The sequence below is a fragment of the Drosophila mauritiana genome, chromosome 2L (assembly GCF_004382145.1).
Source record: "Drosophila mauritiana strain mau12 chromosome 2L, ASM438214v1, whole genome shotgun sequence".
Classification (NCBI taxonomy): Eukaryota; Metazoa; Arthropoda; class Insecta; order Diptera; family Drosophilidae; genus Drosophila; species Drosophila mauritiana.
Window position 1 is genome coordinate 19729556 of NC_046667.1, and position 18214 is coordinate 19747769.

Here is an 18214-nt window from a genome sequence, read left to right on the forward strand (position 1 = left end):
AAAATAAATTAATTTGTTGCTTAATCCAGACTCTTTCTGGTTAGCTTCTTCAAGCCGAAAGGGAATTTGCTCTTCCCTGGTCGCTTTCGTCTCATGACACTTTATAAATTTATAAATTATGATTTAGCCCCGATTGCTGGTGAAAGCTCCTGTGTTGCCAACAAGTTGCCACCAACAACAGGCAGATTATATCCTTATCGACGTTGTAGACGCCTCATTTGGTTTATAAATGGGTGTAAGAGACACGGAAAGCACAGGAAACAAACAAAAAATAATGCGAGCGGGAAAAGAAAGGCAGGGTTGTCGTATCTTGAGAAAATATCAATTACAATTAAATAGATTAAACCTTATCATGCAACAACTGTCGCACAAGTGTCCCGCACAAGGACGAGGATGTCGGAAAGGACGAGTGGGCTGAGTGGGGGTGCAGAGAGGAAGGAAACAAGCGGCAGAACAGGCAAGCAAACTCACTTTTGGGAGGGGCTGCAAAGTGGGCGGGGGTCGGAAGGACATGCCAGGCTGAAACAAGCGCAAACCAATATAAACATACACACGCATACACATACAGAGCGCAACAGTGAAAACGCTTCGCAAGATTAATGAACGTACAAAAGTTTAGAGACAATGACGACGCCGGCGACAACAGACAAGAACAACGACAACGACAACAACACCAGTAGCAACACCAACACCAACAACAACACCAACAAGAGCTCCAACGAAAGCCGGCAACAACAGCGTGACATGACCAGGACAACAACAATGGCAGCCGGAAAAGCGTCGGGAAAAATGAGGGAGGAAAATATATGGCATACACTTAGGCGCGCCAAGTCGGTAAGTCGTGCAAATTTATTTTGGCGTAAATTTCATTTCACTAATCGAATCGATTCTTATGCGTTTCATTTCATTTTCAGCTTACTGACTTTTTGCCTATCTCGCCCGCCCGATTTCCCCCATTTCCCGCCTTCCCCCCCGTTGGTGCTCCACACTGGAGCGATACCAGTGTGTGCATTGGGCTAGGTCAGCGGATCGGAATGTGAATGTTTGGGGTCGTGCTCCAGTGATTGTCCAGCAGACAGAATGAAGGACACTCGAACTTGCCCCGGACCGTACTTAAGTGGGTTTCGTTGGGTGACAAGAGGCCACTCTTTCGAATGCTAATGAAATCAGCGCTAAATGCATAGCTAAATTTGCTTCAACAAAATGTGTTAGTATTGATAAACATTCTTGGTTCTTTCGTTCATTAATACTTTTTAAATCATTGCTTATATAGCTTGGCAGCTTTAATTTCCCAGATCTCCCTAAGAGTGATTAAAGCCGAGAGATGTGGAAATTTAGCTGAAATGCCAAGCTCCACCTGCTTCGAGAGTCAACTTTTTGAGTGCCATACACTTCGTGAAGTTTATGGCTTTTTTCAAGCGACCCACTTAGTGGCCTGAGTGAAACTCATCATCAGCATTGTTTCAGCTTGTAGTTTTTCCATCCGGGCCATCCCCCTTACCACACAATTTAAATGTCAGGCAAAGTGTCTCCTGGAATTTGTTTGAAATAGCATAAATATCCCCTGCTACACACTTTTCCTTTTCGCCGTCTTTGTTTTTGCCGGCGAAGCATCCGCTTGAGTTTCCGCTACAAAACGCACATACCATCGGCCATGTTTTTCATTTTCCCGACAGCTCCATCAGAATCGCTTTTCCTTTCGGTTCCGATTCAAAGTGACTATTTTTTGCCTGCCTTTCCTTGTTGTTCAGTCGTTTTGGCTTATTAAACATTTATTGTGTTTGGTGAGCTTCCGCTACAATTTGTTTTCGGGCTTCCTGTAAAGATTTTAGCCCCGCCTTTCCTTGGCTATTGTCCCTAAGATTTCACCGCGTAGCGCCTTCTTATTTTAAATCCGTCAACAACTTGGCACTCGTCACAACTTGGCCCACTACCTGAAAGTCTTATGTGTCCCAAGTGAGCAGGCATCGAGGTTTGCACCGTTGAATGGGATTTTAGCATCATATCCATTTACAAAAAGGTTTCAACCTGCGGAACATCGCAACGGATCCTTTGGGCTTTGACAGCAACGCTTTAAGGATACAAATACGAAAGAAGACTTTCTTAAAGAACTAAAAACGTTATGTATATTATATGATTTCGAATCGCTTTTAAGTGCTTAGTACACCAAAGGTAAAATTATTAAATTTCCACAGAACAAAACTGATTTGAAGTGCAAATAGATACAGCTTAAATTCGTATTGAAAGTTTTTGGCAGATCATTTCAAAATTAAGACCGTTTTAGAAACTGAAATAACAACTCTGGGCATCATCGCCGATTTAAAATATGTGGTTGGCCTAAATACCCATTGGCACACATGTGAAATAAGCCAAATGAACGCACTGCTGCATGGGAAATGTAACAAACCAAAAAGGAACTTTTATAAGCCGCTCCTAATAGACAACTCAATGCAGACACACAAAAATAATAGCGCAATTTGTGTGAGCAACAGGAAAATATATGGCCATGCATTTTTTATGATTTTTTCCAGGAAAACGACGAAAAAATAAGCTGAAAAAACGAGAGCGTCAAAACAGCCAAGCGGCAATGGGGGAAAAGCGGTAGCAAAGCGAAAACAATTTAAGTGTCCTTCGGTTGCCACGCTAAACGCCTTCAATTTAACGCCAGACACACGCCACAGGGGCAGACAAACGGGGGCGGGGTGAGGCGTTGCGGTGGGGTGGTGTGTTTTGAGGGGGTCCTGAGAGTCCTGTAAGAGTGCGAGTGTGTGTGTGCGAGCTGATGCCGCAATGCGTGTTGACCGCCAACGCCGCTTTTGCCGCCACTTTAAAAATCTGAACGCATGTGAATGGCATCCGAAAGTATGCTACAGCGAAAATCACTTAAGCGTTGAAATTTGTACTGTAAAAAAAGGAGCACAGCGAACTGAAACTTTGCCAAATGTTGATGAGGTGTGGGAAGCAACAACAACTGCGATGTCTAGCGAGAAGGTAACAGAACTTTCAGTCAAGAAAAACATAAAACTTTCGCCCAATGCCGAGCCAACCTTTCACTCTTTGCCCCCAAAAACCCACACTCTCCCCATACCCACCCCCGCAGTCACCACCACCCCCAAGAACAACCAACTCTTACTCATTTATAGTATGGAGATGTTGAGTAGCTTCTTTAAGTATGCGTGGGGCACCTCCTTATGCATATGTATGTGCACTGCAAGCAATAAAGTAAAATAACATTTTTTAGATGGTAAATAAGAGATTAGGAGTACTTAGAAACGTGTTTAACTACGTGAGTTACTTGGTTTGTCTATATATATTTATTTAACATTAGGAAAGATGATTTAAACATATAAAATCGGTTACCATTAATGCAGCCATTTGGCTATAAACCATTTCTCCCAGTGTATGCGTCAGGATGGCTGCAAGTGCACTCTGCAATTATGATAACATGTGCGCCCTCGCCGCCCTCTGTCCCCCGGAACTTCGGTCCTTTGGGCCTCTGCCTGCTGCCAACAAAACAAGTTAATAGTTTTTACGCAAAATTTTCTCAACAGGCAGCTGCCTTGTTTCAGGTTTTTGCGGCATGTTGAGCTTTGTTTGCTGCAGTTTCCACCGGTGAAAGTGCATTTGCTGCTCCGGCTTGCTCATGAGCCCTTCAAAATGCGGATTTTTCCTTTTACTGCATGCCGTGCCACATTATTGTTGTAGTATAATCACGTTATAAAATTGGGCAAGGGGGTGGGGGTGCCACATTTTCATAGACGCTGTTACTTACGAGCTTCGCAATATCCTTTCAATGGCCTCAATCGATTGCTATATATGAATTTATAACCAGCCTATCATTACCATATGATAAAAAATAGAGCTGCTTTTGCCATTCATTTCTTGTGATATTTTTTGCACTGAAATGTTTTTGATGGAGGACTCGAATGGACGCAAGCTTAAAGCGGAGAAATTAGCCAAAGCTTTGGCAGACTCACGAACCATTGACCCCAATCATTCCCTACACTTGTTCACTTCACCGCCTTGCGACCTCGGTAAAAATGTCGTTCCCTCTTTGGAAAATACCAAAAAGTTGTTACAAAAAAAGGAAGGCAAACGAAATGAGAGGGAAAACTTCTGTGGAAACATTTCCCATTCAACTTCATTCCTTTGAAACCGAACAATTCCAAGGCCTTTTGCAGCCACTTGTTGTGGGCTCACCGGGTGGGTGAAATGGAGAGAGATGGGGGCATGGGGGCATGGCCAAAAACACATGTAGACCCCGCCCGCTGTTTTTCGAGTAACAAGTATGGCAAGCCAAATAAACTGTGCAGATAAGAAAATTCGAACCAAAAAATGATACGAAAACAAATTACATTTTAACCGAAAATACTGGCCACAAAAAACGAGGGAAATTGCGACAAGGATTACCATAAAAGGCCTACCTACCCGGCCGCAAAAAATGATTGTGCAGAAGCTCAAGCAGAAATAACAAGTACCGAAAACTGTTGAAAAGTTTTAAGTGCAGAATTTATAGCTACCGATTTGTTGTCTGGCCCTGGTCCCCTCGCTGCTGCTGGCTCGGTTTCTGGTCCACCCCAATCCACTTGCACTTAGTGCTTGAGCAAAATCAATATGGCTGAAAAGCGCATAATGAGTGCGCCGTCGTGTATGTGTATGTGCCTGCATTTTGAAAATATGAAAAGTCGAGGAAAGTTTATGGCAAATGAGTAATGAGTGGCTGAGCCCGGTCGACTGCTCCTCCTCCCAACTGATTGCCCCCACTGGCACTAAACCAAAATTCGAAAACGAAAGCCAAGCCACCAAACGTTAAGGCCAGGCCAAATGGAAAAATGCATTTTGTGAATTGTTTCTACCATTTAGAAACTATTTAGCTATATTTTGCTCAATCTCATGCAATTTAGCACGCGATTTTAAGTTGAGATACAAAAAACAAGGTCCGATTGATATAAGTTCTTACAGTATACCAAAATCACAAATTTACATAAATCAAATCCAAGCCAATACAGTTAAGAATCAAAAGGTTTATTTTACCTTTTCATAGAAACATCAGCTTGAAATTCAATGTTCATCCACTTAGCCGTTTGTGATACAAAATAATTTATGTGAGGAAAGCTACTTGTGGCCACTCTAACATGTTGCAAGCTGCATTTGCTGATTCTGTTTTTATTTCCATTAGTTGTTGTTCTACTCTAAAGTTTGTCGAGCACTTGGAAACTTTTTTCGCTTGACATTTAAATGCGTGTACACACACATACCCACGCTCATGTGTGTGTGTGGAAGTACGAGTGTGTGCATTGGTCGTGTGAATTAATTAATTAAATATGAGATGGGCGGGGCTTAATTGGCAGCTCTGGCTTCGAGTTCTGTATTTACTCCGATCAACTTAATTCAATTTGCGTTCAGTCAAGAGCCAAACCTGGAAAAATCCGCGACTTCATATCAGCGCTAACTTAACTTAATTAATTTAAATTTGATTGACGATGGCTTATATGCCTGCGCGTTCAGCTCAAAGTCCATTGCAAACAAAATATAATGGCCAGTTGGTATGTTTTTAAAGGGGGTGGGATTGAAAATATTCAACAAAGTGGGTATTTTTTTATATTTAATTTAATTCAAGTATTTAAGAAATAAATAAAGCCATGCTTTCGCCTATTTGAGTAATGAGCACACAAGAAGTGAAAGAACTGTGACTTTCTCCAAACTTTTGGAGCCACCCCGCTACTGACACAATCAGAGTCAAAGTTGACACAGTTTCTCCCTTTATCTGCCACTCGGGCAGACGGGCATAAATTATATTATGTTATGCAGGATAAAATGTGCCGGAATGGGAGTAAGAAATCAGAAAGTGACGCCGAGGCATCGCCCGAGGCTGAATTTTATGCGGCTAAGTCCGCTGTCTGGCACTTCGAGCGGCCCCCGTCGCGTAAATCGAGGAGTTTTGAGCATCAGCACCGGCTGAAACACTCCTAAACCTGTTCGAAGGATGCAGTGGCGATGGGAGGTCGAGAGTTAAAAGCGGCTGATTACATTTGAATCCCCTCATAACTGTCAGAAAGTAACTTGCTGCAGACTGGACTGTTCGTGGCCTGCCAACGGCAACGTGGCGTATGCGCAATGAGAGCAGCGGGAGCGGTAGCGGGAGCAACAGCGGGAGCCAGGGCATCGTCCCGGGAACGAGTTGGCTGTCATTATGTCATAAACACATGAGAAAGCCTGATGTTTATACTTAAAAAGCGCTCATAATAAGGCTGCCTGTCAGTTTGCTTGGCTAGAGGCCACCGGTCGTAGACTCTCCGATCCGATGCGATACGTTGCGATGCGATGCGATGTGATGTGTTGCGATGGAATCTGCCACCTGTCCAGGAGTTGGATGCTTTTGTTCCACGCCACAGGACTCTGCCCCGGATCCACGACTCATTTGATTTTCATATCTGATTAATTTAAAATGCAGCACCGCTGAATGGTTCGCCGTATGGTATGCGCGATTTCAGTTTTGATTATCCGAAAGTAAAACATTTTGGCTCTGAGCGTCCTATAAGGCTTAAAGTACCTTTGTGTGGGTATCGTAATTATTTTACAAGACTCTTATAAAATATCCACATTGTATTCGATGCCTTTTATCCACTTTTAAATTTATTAAGGCCTCGAAGGCTCGGAAGAATTTCCATCACACATTTCATATACACGTAGTCTCCTTAATAATACCACTGGTACTCTTCTCCCCTCTCATCTGAGCCACCAGACTGGACCCATTCTATATGTACAATGTCGTGTATTTTACGGTGGGATTCCATTCCACGGGGCGGCTAGTTGCCTGAGTGCCCAGACTGCTGCGGTTGCCAATATTTCGCAAAACGTTGTAATTAAAATTGTTATCTTTTGAAATTGAAGCGCACACATAGACGGTAAGTGTCGGTGTATCGGAAATCCATGCCGGACGTCAGCGATTTGTGCTATGCCCCACTGCTGGCATATAATTTTTCACCTGTCTCGATGACTAGGAGCTTGATGCCCGGCTGCCGGGGTCATAACTCCCAAATACCCTGGGAAACCCACCGTCATACCCCGCCACCTCTGCCACTTGGATTAACCGGTGTTGCTGAAGTCTATACCTAAAATTGCATGGGTCAATTGCCCGGGCACAATGTGAGATATTTTTGGCATTTTTCAAAGTTGGGCGTTTTCGAGGATATGATATACGAGGGGGGTGCCAGGGAAGCAAGCGGTAAATTGGTTTCGGTGCTGCAGTTTATAAGGTCCTAACTACAGAAGTTCGAAACCGAGAATTAAGAGAAAATCGCAGCTTAATTCTCAAACTAATTAATTTGTTAAAAAAGAAGTCTTGTGAAACAGCTTCAGCTTATTTAGCTTACTTTTCTCAATTCAGCAAATAATTCCAAACAGATAAGTTTCAGAAATTACATCAAAGACAGTTTGATAACCACAGATATATGGATATGTTCAGCTTCCTTAAAAAAATATTAGACAATCAAAACACATTTACATCACAATTTAAGTCATAAAATAGTTCATAAAATGCCAGCACAATTTTTGTGGTCATTACAAATGCAGTCTATATTTAATATTAACTCGTACTCAGCTTTGGGCTTGATGACAGCTGAATGGCAATCTCAGCAACTGACTTTCTAACCTAGAGTCCTTTCTTCTGAATCCTTTCAAATGCTGACAAGTGATGTTAATCTGGGCACCTAACCCCGCATGGCAATCCCGAATGCCACGACATGCCGTGAACAGCCACACTCCTGTGAGCTGTGGACGAGTTGTCTATAACTTGCTCATTTATTAAGTGATAATGGACTGGCTCCTGTTCACGCAAAACAAGCAACAACACCCCGTCGCCCCAAAGGCGACAGACAGCCCCAAAATATGCAAAGAATGGTGCACTAAGTGGGAGTTGACAAACTCGGCCACTCGGGCATACATGTGTGCATGCATATACACACACATGTGGTGGCCACAACAATTTCATAAGAAATTCGTGTAAGTCTGTTGACGCCCCAGCATATTACTCACCAGATACTTGGGCATACAACTTCATGGCTCTGCCCTTGTGAGCTTATCCTCGCTCGTTTAAGTTTGGGCTTGGCATATGTAAAACTTTGGGCAAACATGACAACACACAGCCGAATAATATCGCATGCCATAAATTACACTTAAGTATTTAACAGCTTTATAGAAAACAACCACTGGCCACGCCCCCAAAAGCAAGATCGAGCCAAGCAATAAAATACCGACGAAGGCGGTTAGACAAAATGGAAAATGGAAAATGGGCGGCAGCAACACGGATTGCTTTTCTGGCCAAAAGCACGAGCATGTTTCTATTTGCATGGCCCTGTGTCGCAGTCGTATCCCCAATTTTATCTAGTATCTAAATACATTTTTCATCAAAATTCCAGTCTGGCCCGATTGCGGAGGAGGAGGTGTCCCCTGGTGCCTGGGTCTGTGTGTGTGTGGCTAGTCTAGCCGAAATCGCGATGACAGCGAATCAGTTGTGCAGCAACAGGTCGGGGTTCTTGAGTTACTTTCCAGTCTGGCCAAAATGGATTTCTACATTGTGTTGGGACAGATTTTATACAAAAGTTGGCAGGAAAGTGGTCTCAATTTGCATCACATCACCACAGCTGACTTGGCTTATTTGGTTTGGCTTATAAGATTGCAATGATTTAGACTTGTAGGAAAAATATAATGAATTCTGCCTGATTTTAAGCAATTGAGTCTATTTGATTTTATCTAAATCTATCTATTATCTATTTAATTTTTATCTTCTGGTGTATCCAGTACCCATTTTAGCAGCTAAGAAATTGGGAATCCTGTGAAAACTCTCATTAAAGCAACAACTCAACGTATGTTTATACGTATATCACTTGAAATACTCTTGCATTATATTATATTATTTCCATTTACAACGAGTCAGCGGTGTCAACGATCCAGCTCCTCAGGCTGGCGACATCGGCATAGACGCCGGGGTAGCCGGTCCAGGCACATCCGTTGCCCCAGGACACCACGCCCACAAGCTTGTTGCCCGAGACCAAAGGACCGCCGGAGTCACCCTGGCAGGCGTCCTTCTTCTCGCCGGTGGCACAGACCATGGTCTCCAGGATCGAGTCGCTGCCGTAGTTGTAGGTGTCGGCGGCACAGTCCTTGTAGTGCAGCAGATCCACCTCCACCTGCTGAAGGGTGTCGGGGGACGAGCAGAAGAGGAAGCAGGTGGTGCCCCAGCCGGTGACCACGGCAGTGGCTCCGGAAACGGCCTCGGAATCGGCCAGTTCGATGGCCCGGATCTTAGAGGTCTGGCGAACGGGAGAGCTCAGCTTGATGATGGCCACATCGTTGATCATCAGCTTGCTGTTGTAGCCCTCGTGGTACTTGAAGGCGCGGACGGTGACCACCTCACCACCGGAGCTCCTGGAAGTGGAACCCACTCGCACCTGCAGCTCGCTGGCGGCGTAGGATTGCATGCAATGGGCAGCGGTCAAAACGGTCTCCGAATCGATCAGACTGCCGCCACAGAAGTGGGAGCCCTTGGTCGTCTGGACGGACACCTGGTAGGGGAAGTTTTCGATATCCGCGCTCTCGCCGTTCACAATCCGACCGAAGGGGAAGTCCAGTCCCGGATTTCCATGGCAGGAGGCAGCCAGGGCGACCAGCGCCACCACACTCAATAGCAAACGATTCATTCTCACTGTGATCACTAACACCAAATCCGTTCGAGGCCTCGACTTTTATAGCCAAGTTATCCCAGCCCTGGGCCTTATCGATGCGAACATGCGACTGGCTGGCTCCGAAGTTGTAAATCAGAGCCTCTCTATCAGGAGTCTAGGACCATGACGCGGTTCGATTAAGGTTTATTGTTCGCGGCAATAACCGCAGATAGTTAATCTATTAGACAAGGAGCTCAACTAATGCCTATATGTGGGGGAACCTAAGTATTATATTGGTAGTACTACTTTGGGACACTCCCATTAGGAAAAAGAATCATTTAGAATAACCAAAGCATACGTTGGTTATTTTTGATGGAAGGAATCGCGTGCCAATCACAGAACTTATCTGCTGATTATAAATCAATCTCAATGTTTTTATAGTTCTATTGATTACGGGTTATTGTTGTTAAAAATAATCCCACAGCAATCGATGGTTGAATCTGCAGGTTTTCAATCTATTTAAAAAAAGAATAAAGGAAAAACAAAGGTGCTGATTACGATCTCGGGTAACTCCAACGAATTATACTTCCCCATCGGTCTGTTCCAAAGAACTTAGGCTTTAACATATTGTTGAACTTTCGGCCTAAGATAAATGTAATTCAATAACCTAAAGATACTTATTAAGCAGTTACCACAATTGCATTCTTTTAGCCTGACGATCTGGAAGACAAATGTCCGAAGTTCTTGCCTTGGCAAGGTCATAAACCAATTATGACAAATAAAGGGAGTCCCTCAACCGCAGCCCCACATCCTCATGTGATTCGGCTATCTTGAGCTCGATGTTGAAACCTCAGAATGCAGTTCTGAAACATGCCGGAGACAGCTGCAATCTGCTCAGCCAACAGAGCAGTCACAAAGAACCGCGAACAGAATAAAGCTTTATCTTATCATACAGACGCTAAAGCCAGTCCGTAACTAACTTTCGAAGGACATCGAGGGTGGAGTGGCTTTAGTGGATACGAGTGGAGTGGGTGGCCTTGGGTTGGATTGCGTTGTGTTTGGGGCAAGGACCCTCGGGGGCCGCGAACAAGACAAACGATGGCGAACTGAGTTGAGTGGAGTTGACCAGCCACGAGCAAGTGCAGCAAGAAGTTAACATGACCATGAATTTGAGCTGCCAAAGTTCATTTTTAATTTAGCGCGCACACACATCCTCCGAAAAGGAAACGCACTCCGAGGAGAACAATCTATTAAATCCGAAAAGGACGAGGAGCAGCGGGGCAGCGGCACTGCACAGGATTCGAAGCGGGTCTCATGTTCTTCTTGTTCTTGTTCCGAAAAGTTGTTGATATCTATTACCGAAGATTCGAAGCAGTTCGCCGGCATCTCAACTCAACTTAACTCGGATTCGGGGGCGGATGTGCCTGTGGGATGTGTGTGTGGTGGCAGCGACTTAAAGACAGTTGCCGGTTGAATGGAACCGACTGCCAACTGGGCAACTGATGCTGGGATGGAGGGACACGGCATGCCGGGATGCCGGGTTGCCGGGATGGTGGGATGGAAGACCATTCTAGTGGATGGAGCGACACACCCCGGCACATCCACATGTCTGACATGACAGTTGGTTATGCCGGGGCCACAAGGCACGTAGCGCAGTGCAGTTAAGATTTGGATTTCCTTCGCCGGGCGTATCAAAGGAAACAACGCAAAAAATCTAGAAAATACTACAAAACACTTATCTGGGTGACAAATAGAAAAAGAGCTGAATGCAGGGGGAAAAGAGGGCTGCGACAACATTGAAAGAAAAATGTCTGTGAGTAGATTAAAAAAAATATGAGAAAGGGGATCCAACCAAGCGACCGCCTGCAGAATGGAGCTATACAAAGCTAAGAAATGGCTCACGTTGTCGTTATAACGATGGCACGGCGGGACACAAGGCCACAGTGTAGCAGGATATAGCAGAACAACAATTGTGTAGTATAGTATATAGTATTCTTAAGGAACATACCTGTATAGGCGCTGTGTTTAATAATATAAATAATAAAGTTCACTCGAAATTCGAGAGTTCTTAAGCAGCGGATTTGCTAACCTTTGTGAGGGATAATGATATATCTAATAAATCAGGCAATATATTTGAACAGCGTAATATATTCCATTATTTACAAATCTAGATTATCCTCGATGCATGGAACCCCTGTATCCGCGACATGGTCATGGCTGCTCATGTGTGCTGGCTGTTGTCTTAGAATCGAGCGCCTAGACAACCTGCAGGCGCTTTCTCCACCGTTTTTGCCCCAGTCTGCTGTTGCCATTTTGCTTTCCGTATTTATTTTTTCTATCAGCGCACTGTTGTTGTTAATATTTGCAAGGCGACTTTATCTTAACAAGATCGAGGAGAGGACCAAGGACCCAGAACCGGGGATGTGGGTGTGTGGTGTGCGTTGCGTCTGCCATTCCCTCTGTCATTTAAAATCATTTTGCAAGTTTTGAGCTGACTTTGAGTTTGTCTTTCTGTTCTGTTCTGTTCGGTTCCACTTGCCCCAGACTTTCCCTACACGGCTTCCATGCGTCCACTCTTCCTGCTCCGAGTTCAGTTCATGTGCACGGATTTGTTTCGTTATCGTTTGCTGGAGTGTCAGAGAAGACAAGTACAGGACCCAGAAGTCGGAAGGGAGGGGATACTGGTACAAAGCCGGGGACTCAGTTAGTGTTAAGTCCATCAAGTGAGCAGACAAATAAGTGCGTTTGATCCGATTCGATTGCAGCTAATTCGTTTACGGCCCGGCCTACAAGAGTGTGTGTTGTTATCACAAAAAAGTTATCAAGTAAAAGCTACAAGCTACTCCAGATCTCATTTAGTTAGAATTAACTTGCTGCTCTCTCCATTACTCACTTCGTTTTATGTTTTTCCAACTCGTAGAGCATTTTTCATTTGGCCAATTTCGGTTAAATTAACTTTGCCTTTGCGAGCTCTGTCCAAAATAATATTCTGACCCACTCATAAACCACTTTCAACTTTCGTACAGACAGTACACTCCACTAAATCATAAAAAGAGATGAAAATATGATGTGTCCCGGTCCATAAACCATTTGAGGAGAATCAACAAAAAGCAAGCCAAGCCAAGCTTCCGTTCCCAGGACATTCATATTCTCCCACCGGTGCACCGGTTCGGGGGTCCATAAAACTCCTGGCGGGAGTGCGACCATTCTGGTTAGGGCCCCCACATATGAGCCATAAAAGAGTAACAACAAATACCGAAATTGTTATTAAATAACAACATAACAATATCTAATTTCAACAGGCGCGGAGGGTGTGTCGGCCGAGTAATATTTAATAAATTTCGTTAGATAGGTTAAAGGTATAATGCGGGGAGTGGATCTGGGGACCTGGGAGGTCGTAACCATTGCATATTCTTCCCATGGGGTGCCTGCCCATTGTGGCCCATTGTGGGCCATTGTTGCCATGGCTGCCAGTTGGAGGCTCCGCCAGACGGCCTATTAACCACATTTTAAGCATAATTGAATTTCGTGCATAAATTTCGGTTTATGGGTCGTCGCAGGGAGACCACAACCCGGCCAGATTATTACATTATTTACTGGGCGTGTGTGCACGAAAGAGACGGACAGATGCCGTGCGAGAGAGAGGGCAGACCAGGTGGCGCCACCAGACGACAGGGGCATCAATTTTTCATGATTCCACGTTTCGGCCTGCCTCCCTCTGTTGTTTCATGCTTTTTTCCGCTTTTTGAAATGGTTCACTGCCCCCCACTGCCGCTGGAAGCCCGAAAAAATATTTATTAAATTTACCTTTTACGATATAAACACAAAAACACGAGCGAGTACTGGAATAAGCCAAGCCATTGGTTGCAGTCTCGTCTCTAATATGTTTTGGGGCTAGCAAAGGGACAGCGAAAGGTAAAGGGATCCTAGATTAGTGGGTTAGAACCAAAATTGATTGCCCAATTGGCTGAAAGAATAATGGGATCCGCAAATAGGAGTCAAATGCATGAAGTTCTTTGATATTTCATGTTCTTGAATTAGTTACACACACGCATCTACACTGAGAGAAATAATCGTTCTCAAGGATCTCGATTTGTGAATTTCGATCTCAAAATCTAGCCAAGATCCAGATCGAGATCGAAGCATTCTCAGATTGCAGCCTTTTGCCCACGGGCTTTTTTTACAATCTTAAGCCCGATACTGCTTCCGTCTGAAAATATCAACATTGAGATCGTTTTGGTCTAGAAATCAAGAAGGTTTCTTCCCATGAGAATGATTCATGCCCCTGATTACGAGCACGCTTTGCCCAACCGAGCTCGGTTCTCAATTTTTTGGGTGTACATATTGGAATAAATAACATACGTATGTGCCCTATTCATTACTCACTCACTAAATTGGAGCTTAAAATCAATTCTGATAAGCCTGATTAGACCATTGAATGTCGAACCATTCTTATCACAACACCCTTAATCATCAAACAGTGATACAACTATCTTTATGATTCGATACGGGTATGTCTCAATTGAAAAGATATTATAGATTTAATTGCCTTGAATTTTCAAGGACACACACTCTTATCCTCGCAGATTTCCGATTGAGATCAACTGGGAAAACTTCTGTGGCGGAACAAACAAATCTTTGGCCCCCAAGCCGGCGGCGAAACCAAAGTTTTCAAACAAACAATTGCCGCTCCATTTAACCGACTTTCCCTGCTGACTCACACATATGCTGCAGTCATATGTTAACCCTCAAAGCGTTGCCAAAAAAAGGAAAGGAAAGAATCCCGTGAAATGGGGTAAAAAATCCAAGTATGTTCAGCGAAAGTTCATTGCCGCTTTTTAGGCGCCAACAGCAGCTTACTGCGAAAAATTCCACAGAACAGCAAAAAATGCCAGCCCAGAACAGAACAGAGGCAACACATCAACTTTTTATTAGCTGCAAAATAAACACGGGGGGTGGTGGGATGTGGGTGGTGTTTTGGTTAGCTGGAGGAGCCGAGAGCAAGACGCAAACAGCAAGCAAACAGAAACAGCCGACAACACAAAACGCAAACAGTGGCGGCAAGAGTTGAGTAACAAATATTTACAGCGCGGTACAAGCTGGCCCAAATGCCACCCAGCACTTACCGCCCACCACCCACCAAGCACCACCCATTGAAGCCCGGCTATTTGCCTTTTTTGTTGGTTAAGACAGTGCCAAGGACCCACAGTCAATGTCGAGGTCCTCGCCGCGGTCCTTCGCGACTTAATAAATCTTATTGAAGTGCGCGCACAGCCTCTAAAATATGCTACGTTTTTATTCTCCGCCGTTCGTTGCTTTTGGCCAACGCCACTCGGTGGAATTTGAACCACCATTTAAGAGGCCTACTAAAAGGGGGGTGGGGGGTGTGGTCTGTCTACCTTGCGTTTGCTTTACATAAATTTATTTCTCACTCCGCCGGACTATTTGGCATCGAAGTTGGGTGGGGGCAGGAGGGTCGGACGCGGCTTTAATGTACATCAATTTGTGTTGATTGTCGACCATAACAGCGGGTTGGGGAGGATTACAATTGCGGTTGGAAAATGTTTATCCAAAAAATGTAATTACACATTATGAGTGCTAGTAGGAAAGCGAGTTCCTTGATTTATGGCCAACCGTAGCTACCTTTTGCACTACTTAAGTAACATAGACATGGCAAGTGAATAACTATACAGATATACAACATATTAGAATTTAGGTTTTACATTTTTGCAGCACATCACTGGGTGTTTTGCCACATTAATTATTGTAGTTAACGTAAGGAACTACAACAATTGCACGCCTGACGTTTAATTTCGACAAAATATACATCGGCACAAACATCCTCAAAATATATTAGCAAAAGGACATTATTCTTGTCAACATTGGGTTCCCATTGGGTTGGACTTGGATTGGGGCAGGAAGCGGGCGCCCATAAATTTGCGGTCTTAATTCAGTTTAGTGGCCTGCCCTCGATTTTGTTTCGCCGCTTTTTTGCCGGCTCTCCCTTAATCGCGCTAAATTAGATATAAGCCGATGGTCGTGGCCCAAAGCAGTACGAATGCCAAGAACGTGGCTAAACACCCAACTTGCGATGGCCTTTGCTCATTCGCGTGGCCATCTAAAGCAAATTATCGAATTAGTTTGTTTTTGTGTGCGGCCAATTTTTATTAGCTGTTATGTGTAGAGCGCTGCACTTGGCCAGGGAAATTGATTTCCCTGCCCAAAGAAGCTGGCCAAAACAATATAATTCCGGACAGTAAATTAAGTTTGCCCCGCAGACAGCTGCGGGCTATCACCCTAATTGGCAAAGGCATTTCCCCCCCTTAAAAACGGAATTCCCAAGGCACGACTTATCTAATCGCTGATTTGGCCGATACAATCGTCAAGTGTTTTCGGCCAGCCGATCAGGAATTCCCCATCGAATTGGTCATATTTTTAGTAAGTGGTATAAGTTCGATACTTTATTTAAATTTCAAGGTGCTTTCATGCGGTTAAAGTGCCTTTGGCCCCAATCGGCGTCATCAGCGTGACTTGTATAACCTTTTGGCAAATCATAATAATTGTGGTAATCATTGCCGAGTGCAATCAATCATTGGGATTGGGCATAGATGGCGTCCAGAGTCCAGTCAGATTGATTGCCCATTGGATTGGGATTGGTATTGGGACACGGACTCGGATTCGGATTCGAATTGGCATTGGGGAATGGAAATGGAATCGCTGTTGACGGATATCATCTCAGAGCCGGAATCGAACTGTTGACTCAGTGCAGGCCACACACACACACTCGAATGGTGTTTTTTCAGGGGAATAAGTTTTCACGTGTCGCCGTATCCTTTTTGGCTCATCCTTTTCCTGCCGGCTCCTTTTCGCTTTTGTATGAAGCGGTCTTGCGCCGCCTTGTCGCCGTCGACTGTCGTCTGAATAAACATTATGGCCGTGTCGCTGGCTGACCAGCGAGCAGATTTCTTTTGTCACGACTCAGGAATCCACGGACAAGCATATACTTTTCGTGGACCAGCTCGAAGAGCTCCTGCTGGAAGTAGCCGTGCTCCAGAACGCGCGCATCCTTGTGGCCACGCCGCCGTATTTGCTTATCCCTCAGCCGAAACTCGCGCCACAGCATCTGGATGTGCAGCCATTTTTTGGCAATGAAGTCCAGCGTTTTTCGCTCGGATGGCGTTTTCTTGTAGTTCGAGATCGCATGGAAAATGAAGTTCGCACTGATTTGTTGCTGCAGCGCCAATTGGTCCAGCGCAAGGATATTGCCCTCGTCCTTGTGGCCCGCCATCAGCGGATAGCTGGCGCTCAGCTTTAGTGCGACAATGTTCGGCATTTTTTGCTGCTTAATTTATCGCCCGCTCTGTCAATTATTATAATTTATTCGACAGCTACGTCTTGTTTAATGTTTTTAATTAATACTATTAGTTTCCCTGCACTGCACAGAGCCTGTGTGTTCGGCAGAATCTCTGCAACTAAATGTTGGGCTCCAAGTGCCGTGTTTTTATAGCGATACCAATTCGACTTTGATAAACCCGTGGACATACAAATAATATGTCGATGTGTGTGCTTTTATTAATAGGTTATTTAAGAACCTGATAAAAAGCAATGAAGCAATGCACGTGCTTTGTTGTAACGACCAATCAAAAGTCTACGGGGAAAGTGAAAGTTTGAGGGAACTTATACAATATATGTAAAGAAAATTTTAATGGCTTACAATGGCTTTTCACTTATATAGAGTTTTGTTATAATATCATAAGTCTAGCTAGCATCTAGCTATGTTGAGCTGCTGTCAAAACTGAAGAACCAGGCCAGATACCCTACCCTTCGTCTAGAACGTACTTTTTGGAATGTCACGTTCGGAGCGCGGAGGCGGGCAGATAAAGCCAAAACGCCAGTTATCAAATCACGCTCACGGATCCAACGGCTGATTCATGGGGGCCAGTCGAATGTGCGCAATGCGCTATCGGGGAATTATTGGCCGATAAGCTTGATAAGCCCCCGTCTGCACGCACTGGCACCGGCTCCCACCGCCGAAAGTCGCACTTCCGAAATCTGCCACCACCATAAAGTGGCTACAATAGGGATAGGGCCCGTCCTGACACATTAGCCTACTCAACAAAATCGTTAGACCAAAGTCAATGAACACAATCGTTGAGCGTAACTCTAGGCAACAAAATTTTATCGCCCCCAAGTGGGTGGGGATTTGGGCAGCACTACAAGTTGAAGGGGGTTTTGGGGCATAAAGCGTGACAATGTTTGTCGTCAAGTGTCGCAGACTCATCGCTGATAATTGTTACGATTATCCACGCCCATGCCATCATGGCCTCGACGACATCATTATCACGGAACGCCCAGTTCCACTTCGAATTTAGTGTGAGTCGTGTGTGAGGGGTAAATCCATTCGACCTATTCCTTACACTCATGATTTAATTATGTTCCCGCTGCGATTGTCGAGTGGGGATCAAATCACGATGACAAAGCTACCGATTTATGGAGTAAAAAATGGAAGGGAAGCAATGTAGCACCTCCGTTCTCAAGTCCAACTTTCA

General features: G+C 44.5%; 3 protein-coding genes across 3 annotated transcripts; 1 reads left to right on the forward strand and 2 right to left on the reverse strand.

Annotated features, from left to right (window-relative positions):
- The first annotated feature begins 624 nt into the window (after nt 1–624).
- On the forward strand, nt 625–1040 carry LOC117137589 (uncharacterized protein DDB_G0293860-like). Its single transcript, XM_033299101.1, has 2 exons — nt 625–834; nt 915–1040. The coding sequence occupies exons 1-2, from the start codon at nt 625–627 to the stop codon at nt 1038–1040; spliced, it is 336 nt and encodes a 111-aa protein (XP_033154992.1).
- A 7828-nt stretch (nt 1041–8868) lies between these two features.
- Nucleotides 8869–9727, reverse strand: LOC117150619 (trypsin). The gene has a single exon (XM_033317588.1). The coding sequence runs from the start codon at nt 9699–9701 to the stop codon at nt 8925–8927; it is 777 nt and encodes a 258-aa protein (XP_033173479.1). The 5' UTR covers nt 9702–9727; the 3' UTR covers nt 8869–8924.
- Nucleotides 9728–16151: 6424 nt separating this feature from the next.
- On the reverse strand, nt 16152–17076 carry LOC117150620. Its single transcript, XM_033317589.1, has one exon. It carries the CDS (start codon nt 16996–16998, stop codon nt 16594–16596), a length of 405 nt encoding a protein of 134 aa, XP_033173480.1. The 5' UTR covers nt 16999–17076; the 3' UTR covers nt 16152–16593.
- Between the last annotated feature and the right edge of the window lie 1138 nt (nt 17077–18214).

What these genes read in the sequence shown, in the direction of transcription:
- LOC117137589 (XM_033299101.1), top strand. Translation starts at nt 625, where the DNA reads ATGACGACGCCGGCGACAACAGACAAGAACAACGACAACGACAACAAC. An exon ending in CACTTAGGCGCGCCAAGTCG is followed by an intron (nt 835 to 914) that starts GTAAGTCGTGCA and finishes TTTCATTTTCAG; the next exon opens with CTTACTGACTTTTTGCCTAT.
- LOC117150619 (XM_033317588.1), bottom strand. Translation starts at nt 9,701, where the DNA reads ATGAATCGTTTGCTATTGAGTGTGGTGGCGCTGGTCGCCCTGGCTGCC.
- LOC117150620 (XM_033317589.1), bottom strand. Translation starts at nt 16,998, where the DNA reads ATGCCGAACATTGTCGCACTAAAGCTGAGCGCCAGCTATCCGCTGATG.